This window comes from Muscardinus avellanarius (genome assembly GCF_963383645.1).
Source record: "Muscardinus avellanarius genome assembly, chromosome: 5".
Taxonomy (NCBI): domain Eukaryota; kingdom Metazoa; phylum Chordata; class Mammalia; order Rodentia; family Gliridae; genus Muscardinus; species Muscardinus avellanarius.
In genome coordinates this window covers 12,075,225-12,088,186 of record NC_137790.1, presented here as the reverse complement: position 1 = coordinate 12,088,186, position 12,962 = coordinate 12,075,225, and the positions used below count along the sequence as shown (strand labels likewise).

At 48.4% G+C, this 12,962-nt stretch overlaps 1 protein-coding gene and 1 pseudogene across 2 annotated transcripts in view; both read left to right on the top strand.

Annotated features, from left to right (window-relative positions):
* Positions 1-12,962, top strand: part of LOC308263432 (uncharacterized protein) — a gene marked incomplete at both ends in the record, with an annotated part of 70,356 nt that overhangs the window by 17,481 nt on the left and 39,913 nt on the right. Inside the window, 2 exons of the mRNA XM_080696458.1 lie at positions 5,357-5,480; positions 9,659-9,816. Coding sequence (XP_080552584.1) covers positions 5,357-5,480; positions 9,659-9,816 — 282 coding nt within the window. The remainder of the gene's footprint in view (positions 1-5,356; positions 5,481-9,658; positions 9,817-12,962) is intronic.
* LOC308262862 (CCAAT/enhancer-binding protein gamma-like) lies at positions 12,089-12,536 on the top strand (annotated as a pseudogene). The gene has a single exon. The product of its transcript is annotated as a CCAAT/enhancer-binding protein gamma-like (transcript).

Genomic DNA, 12,962 nt, shown 5'->3' with positions numbered 1-12,962 from the left:
GTTTTGGCAGTCTACAATCCAAATCTACCTAGCTTCCAGGAATGATGGTACAAGCCTATAATCCCCCAGCACTTGGGAGACTGAAACAGGAGGATCGCAGGTTCAAGGACGACCTCAATAACTTAGCAGGACCCTCAGCAACTCAGTAATGCCCTGTGTCTAAATGAATAAATACATAAATACGTACGTACATGAAGTGAATAGATGTGGGAGTTACCTCAGAGGTAAAATGCCCCAGGGTTCAGTTCCCAGTACCTAATAATAGTAATAAAATAATAACAATAATAATAATACAATAGACACTGATTGATTTATATTCTTTCTCTCTCTCCCTGCCTCCCCCTCTTTTTCCCTGCCTCCCCCCTCTCTCCCTCACCCCAGAATTTTTATAACTTTGTAGCCCAGGTATTTCCCACACTGCCACCTCCAGAAGCAGTAGACGTGGTGGAAGTCATTTATGTCAACAGAAAGAAGAAAGTGTGGAACTATAATTACGACGACGAAAGTGACAGTGACGAAGTGGCCCCCAGAACAAACGCAGGAGGCTACACCCTGCACGGCCTGATGGGCGGGCTCCTGTGTCAGGCAGCCCCCGCCACGTCCCCAGAGTCCCTGGCGGTCGACTCAGGCGCTGAGGAGTCTGACCCGTTGGAAGCTGAGGCTGAGCCAGAGATGGAGCCGGAGCCCCCTGCAGCCCCAGGGCCCAGCGCCTGGCAGTCAGAAGACACGGGGAGGCCCTATGAGGAAAGAAAGAGAGAGTTCCAGGATTCCCTTCCTGTGGACAACAGCAGCTCCCCTGAGGAGTCTGGGGACAGAATCACCTTCAACGTGGATTTAAACTCTGTGTTTATGAGGGCTCCCGATGATGAGTCGGAAGAAGACACCCCAATGCTATCGCTTCCAGAAGAGACCCCAGACCTAGGAGAGGATCCCCACCAAACAGAATCAAGCCTGGTGGCCTCTGGAGAATGGACACAGTTGCCCCACCCCAGCCCCTCTTCCCAGGACCAATGGACTGACGATGATTCGTCTGATAAAAGTGATACCTCTGATGGCGACGTTGACTATGGCGGAGATGGTTATATCATGAGATGACTCCCAAAACAGTCCATTGACTTGAACTAAGACGGACCTGCACGGTTTCCTCCTTGCACCCCAACTTGCTAGCTTGTGATCTGCAAGTGTTCTGAGGGAAGGAGTCAGGCACATAGGTGACATTATCTATGCAACCGGCCAGTGCGGGAACCTGGGCTCAGAGCGTTGTTTACAAGGTCCAGCTGACACACTCCTCAGGGAGCATGCTCTGCGGGCTTCTTTGATGGGAACACACTCTGTAGGCAACAGGCACCGTGTTTCCCAGGGAGCAAGGTTCTCTGTGTTTTTCAGGGGTGGTCTAGACCATCTGGCCCCATGGGAGGGAGAAGAGCTATGGAAAAATACTCAGCAGGGTTCCTCGCAGGAGCTGTGAGAAGTGTTTAGCAAGAAAAGCAGGCAGAAGAGGCGGGGGTATCTGTAGAGAAAAGAGGCAGGTGCATAAGGAAACCAGCAAAATAAATGCAAGGCAAGTTTCAGTCGATGGTCCACGGACAGCTCTCGGGCGCCAGCCTCCACTCTCAGCCACCCTTCCATCCTAGGTTTAAGTGAAAAAGGCAGAGACACTCATTAATAACTCTCACATCCGGTGTCATCTTGAAAGAGTAAAAAAGTTAAAAAGCCAGGTAAAGTGATGCATATCTGTAATCTCAGTACTTGGGACGCTGAGACAGGAGGATCTCAGATTCAAAGCCAGCCTTGGCAACTTTGTGACACCTTGTTTTAAATTAAAAAAAAAAAATCAGGCTGGGCATATAGCTCAGGATTGAGCCCGCTGGGTTCAATTTTAGTGCCACCAAACAATAACAACAAAAGATTAAAGAAAAAGAACAAAAGCAAAAATGCTTCAAGGCCTCCAGAAAAACGATGGCATATAGGGCTTAGAGATCCTGTTTGGCGCTTTCTGAAGTGTTTTGTGTGCTGGTTCCAGCCGTCCTCCGTGGAATCGCAGAAGCTGTGAATGGAAGTTTTAGACTGAGGCTCTAGACTATCGTGTAGCAGTGTAAGGACTGTGGGTCAGAATCTGCCTGCTGACACTTTCCTGGTCCATCCCAGGCATTTTTGCAGAGCCCCTGAGCCTCAGCTTCATTTTTGAAATACAGGGATTGGCCTAGGTAAGCTCTAGGACCCCGGGGATCTAGGAGAAATACCAGAAACATACAGGGAGAAGAGTTTTGATCCTGGAGGCTGCAAAGGTGCACAAAAAGTACAGGACACCCATCACTCACCCCAAGAACTGGCTTCTGGGGCCTTTCTCCTAGGTAGGCCCCTTCTTAAAAGGGGAAAAGCAAAAATTATAGGGGTTCAAGTTCAAGGATTTTGAGTAGATGACTTGTATTTGCTCTAAAGTAACTTGCAAGAAGAGGGTAAAAAGGTAGGAAGCCCTTATTTACTAACTAATGAAATTCTTAGGAAAGAACTTTTCAGTCTCTCTCTCTGAGCTCTGGATGCGTCTATCATATTTTGAGATGTTTTCCGATTGATCTTTTGAGATAACCTCCTTACGGTGCTTATGTGTGTCCACACACATGCGTTTATTTTTTAAAACTTTGTAAACTGATTGGTGGTTGGTAAAGGGTAATACAAGCACACTTTTTAATACGAACTTGGTGGGCTTCCGGTTGTTTCTCGTGGGAGAGCGCGTTCGCGCCGGGTCTCAGGATCCTCTAAAGTTCCAGCACAGCGTGGGGCCGCGGGGCCCATTTCCCAGCCTGTCCCCCTGCCCCGGGTTTTCCAACCTCACCCTTTTGCAAGCCTAGAAAGAGGAAATCAAAGCTTCCTCAGCAGTCTCGTGAAAGAAACAAGTTGTTGTGAAATAAATGACTTGCTTTTCTGGCTTTTCTCCCCGAGGAGCCTAGAGAAGACCCCTTCTAACTGGGTTTTCCAACGGAGTGCTATCCCTCACTTTTCAATGGAAAAAGTGTGGGGAAAACTGAATGGTATAAAGCAAAAACACCACCTACAGTTCCACCATGCACACAAGAGCCCCTGGTTTGGCGTTTTAGTCTATTTAGCCTAAGACCGCCTTTCTGGGCCTCATCCGCTGCAGGGCACCTGACCTTGTACTCCTACGCTGGCCCGGGAACCGGAGGGGGCGGGACCGGCGAGGGACCAAGGGGGTCGGGGGCGGGGCCTGTGGCGGGGGAGGAGCCTTGCCGGGCGGGGCGGGGCCTGCGATTGGTTTCCGGGATGCGAGGGGCGGGACCTTTGGCGGGGGAGGAGCCAGTGATTGGTAGAGGGGCGGGGCCTGTCGTGGGGGCGGGCCCTGGAGGGCCCGCCCCTGTGTTCCCGGAAGCGGGCGCCGGCCGGCTCCAGGGGCTCCAGCCCGGCTCCGCCGCGGCGCCCCCAGCGCCCGCGGCCATGGCGCGGAGCCTCGGGTGCTGGCTGGCCGGCTACCTGCTGGTGTCAGGTGAGAGGTCGGCGGGAAGGAGGTCCCGGGCGGGCGGCCAGGTCCGAGGCGCTCTGAGCGCCGCCGTGATCCCGGCAGAGGGGACCCGCCTCGGGTGAGGCGCTGGGGCGGTCGAGATGCTTTTTGCTGGCGCGTGCGGGGCGGTGATCGCCCCAGGCGGAGACCCCCAATGGCCCCGAAAGTGACTGCGCGCCCAGTCGAGCCTCCCGGGCCTCGGGGCAGGGTTTTCCGACGCCGCCATCGGGGACCCCACCCGGCACCCGGCTTGAGGTCTAGACTGTAAACTCCCGGCGGTTCCCAGCAGCAATGGATTCTCTCATCCTGCTGGCGGGTTCTCACTAAAGTGGTTTCCATAAGGGCACAAAGCATCCCATCACGACTGGCTCAGACCCTCACCCCGAAGTCCAGTGGGACTGTGGAGGGGATCCCCATCGACCCTGCCCTTCTGCCTGCTCACCTCCAGACCGCCTAGACGAACTGCCCCACACCTTAGCCTCCAGCCCTCAGCACCCCGAAATCTGAATCTCCTCCTCAGCACCCCTGCGCTATGGTTTCTGGGTTCTAAATCCAGTCGAACTTTCCCCCCCTTCTCCGCAATGAGTGCCCAGGTTCAAACAGCACCACTGCCCCTCCTTCCTTTGGGTTTGATTTTTTTTTTTTTTTTTCTGTACTGGGGGTGGAAACCAAGGACAATCTAACTCTGAGCTACATTTCAAGCCCTATTTTTAATTATTTTTATATTTATTTGTTTATTTATTTATTTATTTATTTATTGTAGTACTGGGGGTGGAACCTAGGGGCTTTTCTACCTCCGGGCTATACTCCCAGACCTATTTTATACTTTATTTGAAAACAATTGAGAGTTGCTGAGAGCCTCACTCAGTAGCTGAGGCTGGCTTTGAACCTGTGCTATCTTCCTGTCTCAGCCTCCCAAGCGCTGGGATTACAAGCGTGGGCCACCACACCTGGCTTCCCTCCTGCCTTTGGGATGAATTCTGTTCCCCGGTTTGCCCCCTATTTCTCCAGCCAGTTCTACTTGTAATTCTCCTCTATCGGGTCTCTTTGAGGCTGAGTTCATGACCTTCCCCTACACAGTTCTTTGGGGGAATTTCAAAAACAACCCTGGCATTAAATCAGCCTGTGACTCTCACATTAACATCCTATTGGCACCTGTTGGGTGACAGGTGGTGGTCTGGTATGCTCTTCTTTCTGCTTCTGTATATGTTTAGAATTTTCTGTTTAAAAGCTTAAAAGCAATTCCTGTCTCTAGCCCAGATCTACCTTCTGTGTGACCTCCAGGGTCATTCAGCCAGCTGTCTCCCTGACATCCCTCCTTGACTATTTCTCCAACATCCCAGATTTAATGCAGCTGAAATGGCATGCTTGGGTTCCCTGTCCCAGGTCCAATCAAGGAACCTGATGCTTCAGCTAGAAAGGGGTATTCTCCTCCAGTTCTCCCATCAGATATGCCAGGAACTGTGTGCCTAGACTAGACTGTGCACCTCTGGAGATGTATCTGAAACCCACCTGTTCTGAAACCCACACCTTTGCGTTGCCACCCAAGTCCAGGTCACCCCATTTCATTCTTGCTTCTCCCCTCCCACCCCCCCCCACAAAACCAAAATTTGTTCTCCTGACTCTTCAAATAAAATCCAGCCTCAGCACCATTAACATGTCTTTTTCTCTGTCACCCACATGGCAGCTGCAGCATGGAGCTGTCAGGTAAACCCAAGTTTAGACGCTTAAAAGTAATTTCGGTCTCTAGCCCAGATCTGCCTTGAATGTGGTCATTTTCTTAGGCAACTTTTTTGAAGAAAAGAATTGCAAAAAAATTTTTTCCCTTTGTTTCTGCAGCACTGGGGATGATACCACCTCCTGAAAAGGTCAGAATGAATTCGGTTAATTTCAAGAACATTCTCCAGTGGGAGTCACCTGCTTTTCCCCAAGGAAATCTGACTTTCACAGCTCAGTACCGCAGGTGGGTTTGGTGGCTCTGGGAAGAAGGTGTCAGAAGATGGTAGCCCTGTGGTGATCAATGGGCTTGGCCACAGGAGGGAGGGAGTGTGACTCTTGTCACACATGTGACCAGGACAGCTGGAGACAGAGGACCTTCCCCGCTGGCCTTTTTCTTTCTGTCCAGGAACTTCTCATGATCAGCTATTCCTTTCTATAATTTCATAGACTGATTATTTATTATAGGATGTCTGGTAGATACAGACATTTTATCATGTGTATGGATGTAACCAGCCACAGTTGGCAGCCTAGGATTATGAAGAACATAGCTTATTTATCATGATTGATATTTTCATTTGGAGAGAAAAATGTCACTGCTATCATCTCCAATATTAGCATCATATTGCTAGAAAGCAGGCAGGAAGACCTTGGCTCCCATACCACCGACTCTCTCTGGTGGATTCTAACAGACCACCCCAGTACCGAGTGGGGCAGATGATTTGCAAATGGGCTCTCAGTTCCTCCGTAGCTGCCTCTTGAAACTGAAAGTTAGATAACTGATGACTATCAAAAGCTGTAGTGTATGACAGCAGGGACCTATCTCAGCACTGGTCTGAACACCCTCTATCTGTTATACCTGACCATATTCCCCTGCTCCTGGTGAAGGAAGTCCACACCAGCCCTCCCTCGGCACTTGGCCACTGCCTGCCGCCAGCTGGGCTGCAGGTAACACACCTTCACACCACGTGCAAAGAGCAGCGGGAAACCCCGGGGCCGATGCATGACAGACAGTTCTGCTTGCCATGTGACTCAGAAGCAGAAGGACAGACAAGCTCTTCAGTGTCTGGGGAGAAATTCCCTTCTGGCTCTCATTAACCCTGCCCTCCTCCCCATCTTTCTGTCATCATATGGACACACCCAAGTCCTGCAAAGTGTGGAAAAAAATAGGAAAAAGAATAAGAGGATCCTTGCCCATTTTTTTTTTTTTTAGTTTGAAATAATTTCACACTTCAGAGAGAACTTTTCAAGATTTCAAGTATAGAACTAAGAACTTCCAGAGAGCCTACATCCAGATGCCCCAGTTTTTTATATTTGCCACATTTTCTCTCTCCTTTCTCTCTCTCTCTCTCTCTCTCTCTCTCTCTCTCTCTCTCTCTCTCTCTCTCTCTCATATATATCATGCCTTTCTGTGTATATTTTATAAAAGCAAGGGTAATCTTATCCATCACACAGTACTGTTATTAAGTTCGGGGACTTTAGCAGTGATCCAATACTTTCACCCAATCTAGAGTCCAGAGTCCAGGGAATGAAGAAGGGCATGCTACAACTTATTTTTTTCCTGAAGTACTTTTCTAATACCAATTGGTTTAATCATATCATCTCATCTGTGTTTTTTCCATTCTGTTTGGAAAGTCATCAAGAGATTTCACAGTGGAAAATTACATTTCTTCTTACATTGGGTCATTTTTCATTCTAATAAGGAAATGCCTGAGGCTAGGAGCTTTGTAAAAAAGAAGTTTATAAGCAGGCCACACTGATATATGCCTGTCATCCCAGTACCTGGAAGGCTGAGACAGAGGAATCATAGGTTTGAGGCCAGCCTTAACAATTTAGTGAGACCCTCCGCAATTTAGCAAGACCCTGTTTCAAAATAAAATAGAGCTAGTGATATAGCACGATGGTAGAAAGCCCCGGGATTCAATCCCTAGTACCACAAAAAGAAAAAAGAGTTTTGTTTTGGCTTACAGTTGCAGAAGTCGAAGGCCAAGGGGCTATATCTGGTTATGGCCTTCTTGCTGCTAAAGTCCCACGATGACACAGGCCAACATATCAACACATGATGAGCGACAGGGGGTGAACATGAGGACACTGCGCTTTCTTCTTGCAAGGTCACCAATATTCAGTCATGGGACTGCCCCCCCCCCCAGCTGCCTTTATCCAGACCTACTCGCCTCCCAAAGCCTCTCTGACACCACAATTGATTGCTTCCACCTTCATTTATTTGGCAGCACTGGGGATGGAACCAGGGCCATTCGACCTCCGAGCTGCACTCCCCAGCCCCTCCTTTTTATTCTTCATTTTGAAACAAGGTCTCACTGAGTTGCAGAGGGCCTCGCTAAGTAGCTGAGGCTGCTACGAATCTGCGATTCTCCTGTCTCCGCCTCCCGAATGCTGGGATTACAAGCGGGCGCCACCACGCCCGGGGTCCACCTTCTTAATACCTCACAATGAGGATTAAATTTCAACATATGTCTTGGAGGGAACAAGGCATTAAAACCATAGCCTCTTTCTGCCTCTCTCCCCAGTGGTTTATTTTTGTTCTCCTATGCCTTGCTGTTTTGCCATCTTCATAGAGGTGCTTGGTTTGGGGTGTCTGTCTTTCAGATGGGAGGTCCCAGGGACTTCCTGGAGGAGCAGGAAGGAGGTGACTTACTAACCAAGAGTTGGTGCCTAGCTCTGGGATTGCTCCTCAGGGAACTATACAAAGAGCTGGAGAAAAAAACCTGTGCAGGGTATGCCCCTGGGGAAGAGATTGGTCCCTAAAGATCCAGTTACCCTTCTATGGTTCCATACAAGGCTTGTTTAGAATTCACCTGAGCAGTTGCACAGCACCAAGCTCTCTGTTACACACATGCTCACCCTCACCCTGCCCTTGGTGCTGGGATGGCCAGAACGGTCTCTTTAGGGCATGCATGTTTTTTTTTTTTTTTTTTTTTTTTTTGTGGTACTACAGATGGAACCCTTCTACCTCTGGGCTACACTTCCAGACCTATTTTATATTTTTATTTGGAAACAGGGTCTCTTAAGCCAGCAAGGCTGGCTTGAACCTGTGCAATCCTCCTGTCTCCGCCCCCCCCCAAGAGCGGGGATTACAAGCGTGCACCACCACACCCGGCTCCAGGGCCTGTATTTCAATCCATCCAAAATTCAGATCTCAATATGGTAAATGGGTCAAAATGACCTTTTTAGTGGAATTTGTAAATGCAATCAAAATAACCTGGTGAAAGCAAAGTTAGTACAAAACAACTTTTGAAATCCCACGGCCACCAGTGATGGGTTCATTTAAGTGAAGGAAATGACCACATGCGAGAAAACCCCTGGGTTTTTCAAACAATAGGATGTAAGACAGCCGTGAAGATTTGACCGACTGGCAGGATGTTTGTGCTGTGGTAAGTGGAAAAATAGACTGTAAAACAGTATGATCTCACTTGTCCCTCCCTGCCTTTTGCAGGAGGTTGTTCTAGACAGTGTTCACTAGTGTGGTGAGGTATGACAAGGTCCCCAAGAACTCAGTGCCACTGGGCAAGCTTCCCGGCCTCCGCACGCCTGACTCCAAAGCTCCATTGACGTTGCTGCCGTCGTTCTTGTCAACATGACCATCAGCGTCACTTCTAATGGCAGCTAAATTGGTTTTGGCACCTAGACAGGAAGTTGCAGTGGAGAACGCGTCGGGCAGCCTCCTCACTTACAGGAAGGGACCCTGTGTCTCCTCGGTTTACATGAAGCCAATTAGACGTCCCCAGTCGGTTAAGAGGTCAAGTTAGGAGGAGATAGAATTTGCTTAGCATCCGGGAGGTATTTCCAAATATCATCCCTTTTCTTCTTCTCTGCGATGTTTCTGCCACCCTCTCTCCAGTGGTTGCAGTTGGGGCTATCCTTCCGCCTGAAATTCAAGAGCTGTTTTATATTTTTTGCAGAATATTTGCAATTCTAGTTACTTTTAGGGCATCGGTTGAAATCCTCATAATACACTTATTTTAGTTCATCTGAGAGTATCAGAATCTTACAAATCATGTCTCACTACTTTGAGAAATATGCACTCAAGGGAGGAAGAGTCTTGGTCAAGTATGTTGAATACTCAGCCCTTCTTTACAGAAGAACGTGTTTAATTGGATTTTAAAGTCTCCAGGAAGTTCTGTTGCAGAGACATCTATTTCTATGTTTAACTTAATTTCCCCTTCAAATTACTTGAGCACAGGATAGAATACTGTTGAAATGCTTTATGACAGCCCAAGCACCATTAAGGTCTCCTAGAACACAATTACAGAAAGGCCAAAATATAATTATGCATGCAACTGGTCAATATGACTAAGAATTGTTTTGTTTGTTAGTCTTTGGAAGCAGGGGGAAGTAACGCAGCAGTCAGCCTGCAAGAGGCTGGCGCTCTCGGGCCTCTGTCTCTCTTATTGTTTCTTATTGTAGTTATAGGAGGTTCCAAGATGTGTGCAAGAGTACTGCCTTGACCAAGTGCGATTTCTCCAATCTCTCCAAGTATGGCGACCACCTCTTGAGAGTCAGGGCTGAATTTGCAGAGGAACACTCAGACTGGGTGAACATCACCTTCTGCCCCGTGGATGACAGTAAGCTGCATTCCATTTCATTATATATCATCTCTTGCCTTGGGTTTTTCTTTTCCCCCACATTGGTTGCTCCATCAATAAGAATTCTCTGGCATATGAAGTAGATAGCCCTGCACCAGGAGCTTAGGAATGTAACAAGGCTGTTATAGGTGCGACAGGAAAGGGCAAAATAAAATAATTAGCTCCAAATGGTATAACTTCAGTGGCTCAGGGATGTGAATGAGTCGGGCCCACTGCTCTTAGAAGGACTCGGGGGACAGTGTTATGGGGAAGTCAGTTTGAGAATTATGAATTAAACAAAGAAATGTGTCATGGAAGGCAAAAGAATATAAGCTAGTATGGAGATAGAAAAGAATGTAAGCTGGTGTGAAGACAGAAAGACCAGGTGCAGCCAGGCAGCCTGCCCAGAGCATGGACAGAGGGAGGGGCACTGCTGATGGCCGATGGGTCCGGAGAAGCTGGCTGGTAAGCACTGGGGAGACAGTAGGACCACCAAGGGAAAGATGTCCCTGTTCGCTGGGGGGGGGGACCCTTTTTTTTTTCTTTCCTTTTTTGTGGTATTGAGGATTGAACCCAGGAGCAATCTACCTCTGAACTACACCCCCAGACAGACTTTTAGCAATTTTTTTGGTGTGTGTGGTACTAGGGATGGAACCCAAGGGCATTCTACCTCGGAGCTATATCCCCAGCCCTGCTTTTTATTCTTTATTTTGCAACAGGGTCTCACTGAGTTGCAGAGGACCTCATTAAGTAGCTGAGGCTGTCCTGTCCACAAACCACAATCCTCCTGTCTCAGCCTCCCGAATGCTGGGATGACAAGCTGTGCTACCACGCCCAACAATGAAGTTTCGTTTCTATTACCTAATCACGATTTGAATATATCATAAGTCAAATGCACTTAATCTACCTATCCTATCAAACAGCCTAGACTAGCAACACAGCACACGGTAGAGTTTGTTGTTTTGGTTCTTATCCTTGGTGATACATGACTCACAGGGAGCTGTAGCTTACTGCCACCGCCCAGCATCGCAGAAGAAATCCGGGCCACGTGTGGATGGCCTCCAGAAAGATCACAGTTCAGGATTCAAAGAGCAGTTCTACTGTTGTCATCATTAAGTCAAAAATATCCTAAGTTGAACATCGTAAGCCAAGCCATCGTTAAGTCGGGGACCATCTGTAGAGATCTCTGTTCTTGTAATTGCCATCTGATTTTAACTGGTTACACATCCTATTTTAAGTCCCATTTGTGAACATTCCTTTTAGAAACAGGTTAAGCAGCTTGTCCAGAGGCCGCACAGAGAATAGTGGCTGGGCAAGGATTCAGTGTGAGGCCTCCGGTCCGTGCTCCTAGCAACTCCTACCCTATGTTCTATATTCACCTCTTGAAGTTTGTATATTCTACTGATAAAAAAAAGTACTTCGCCAGGAATGGTTGTGCACGCTTGTAATCCCCGCGCTTGGGAGGCGGAGACAAGAAGATCACGCAGGTTCGAAGCCAGCCTTGCTGACTTAAGAGACCCTGTTTCCAAATAGAATATAAAATAGGTCTGGAAGTGTAGCCCAAAGGTAGAAGGGTTCCATCCCCAGTACCACCAAAAAAAAAAAAAGTACTTCACCATCTCCCAGGGAACCTATTTATACTTGCTCTGAAAAAATACCTCACACGTTTTCTAGTCTGGTTTTTAGACCAGTAGATTAGCATGGTGAAGCAGGCCATTAGAAGCCCTGCGCCCAAAAGTAACAGTGGCCAGAGAAGAATGCAGGACATAAGTTAAGCAGCATAGCCCCCGGAGCCATGTGCTGTTACACCTGCGGTTGTTACTCAGTCTCCACCGTGTGCCAGGTACATGCATAGTGTTGAAGCTACAGCAGCAAACAAGACTTTGGTGGCGCACGCTTGTAATCCCAGGGTTGGTAGGCTGAGACAGGAGGATCGCGCAGGTTCGAAGCCAGCCTCAGCTACTTAGTGAGGCTCTCAGCAACCTAGTGAGACCCGGCTCATTGGTCGCGGAGCGGCAGCCGCGCGCGGACCCGGCGAGGAGGGGAAGCCGGTCGTCGCGGCGGAGGAACGGGCGGAAGCTGCGGGTTTCGTGACCGTCGCTCCTCGCTGACTCGCGGGCCGGGTCGGGGCTCGGAGTCGAGGCCGCCTGGGGCCGGCGGGCGGCTGAAGGCGCAGGTACATGTGAAGAGTTTGGGGGAGCTTAACGTGGACACCAGTGATCACCTTGCTTTCATTTCTACCTGTTCTGTGTGGGGAAGAGAGAGTGCCCAAATGAGCAAAATATCTCGGCAAAACTACTCCAGGAGTGAATGGAGTAAGTGTTATTCATACTCAGGCACATGCCAGTGGCTTACAGCAGGTTCCTCAGCTGGTGCCTGCTGGCCCTGGGGGAGGAGGCAAAGCTGTGCCTCCCAGCAAGCAAGGCAAAAAGAGTTCACCCATGGATCGAAATAGTGACGAGGTCCATCAGCGCAGAGAGAGGAACAACATGGCTGTGAAAAAGAGCAGATTGAAAAGCAAACAGAAAGCACAAGATACACTGCAGAGAGTGAGTCAGCTCAAAGAAGAGAATGAACGGTTGGAAGCAAAAATTAAATTGCTGACAAAGGAATTAAGTGTACTGAAAGATTCGTTTCTTGAGCATGCTCACAACCTTGCAGACAATGTGCAACCCATTAGCACTGAAACTACAACAAATTCTCACAGTGTCGGACAGTAGACCTCATCTTTCTAGACTTCACAACTTGGGGCTTGAAGTTGAAGATGTGGCCACGTGCACCACTCACATCAGTGGATGGATGCTTGTCTTGCTCCATCCTTCAAAGTTCCTTTGGGTGTTATTTTCTAGGATCAGCACCGAAGGGTTGATTAGGCCATGTTATTTAAATATCTGGTTTTGAGTGGTATGGATTTTTGTGGGGATCAAAGGCCAAAAAATCTTAAGGTATATGATAAAAAATACTTGTTGGTCCTTATGTTCTTAATATATATTCTGGCTTCATTAGAAATGCTTTTTTAGGTTGATAAAAGGAATGGGAAACTGGCAGACCATGCCGAAGGTTTTTGGTTTCAGTGATGTAACTGAGTTATGAAAAGTTGAATTCCACCTACGTTAACTTATTTGTGATTTCCAAGTGGTGTATTA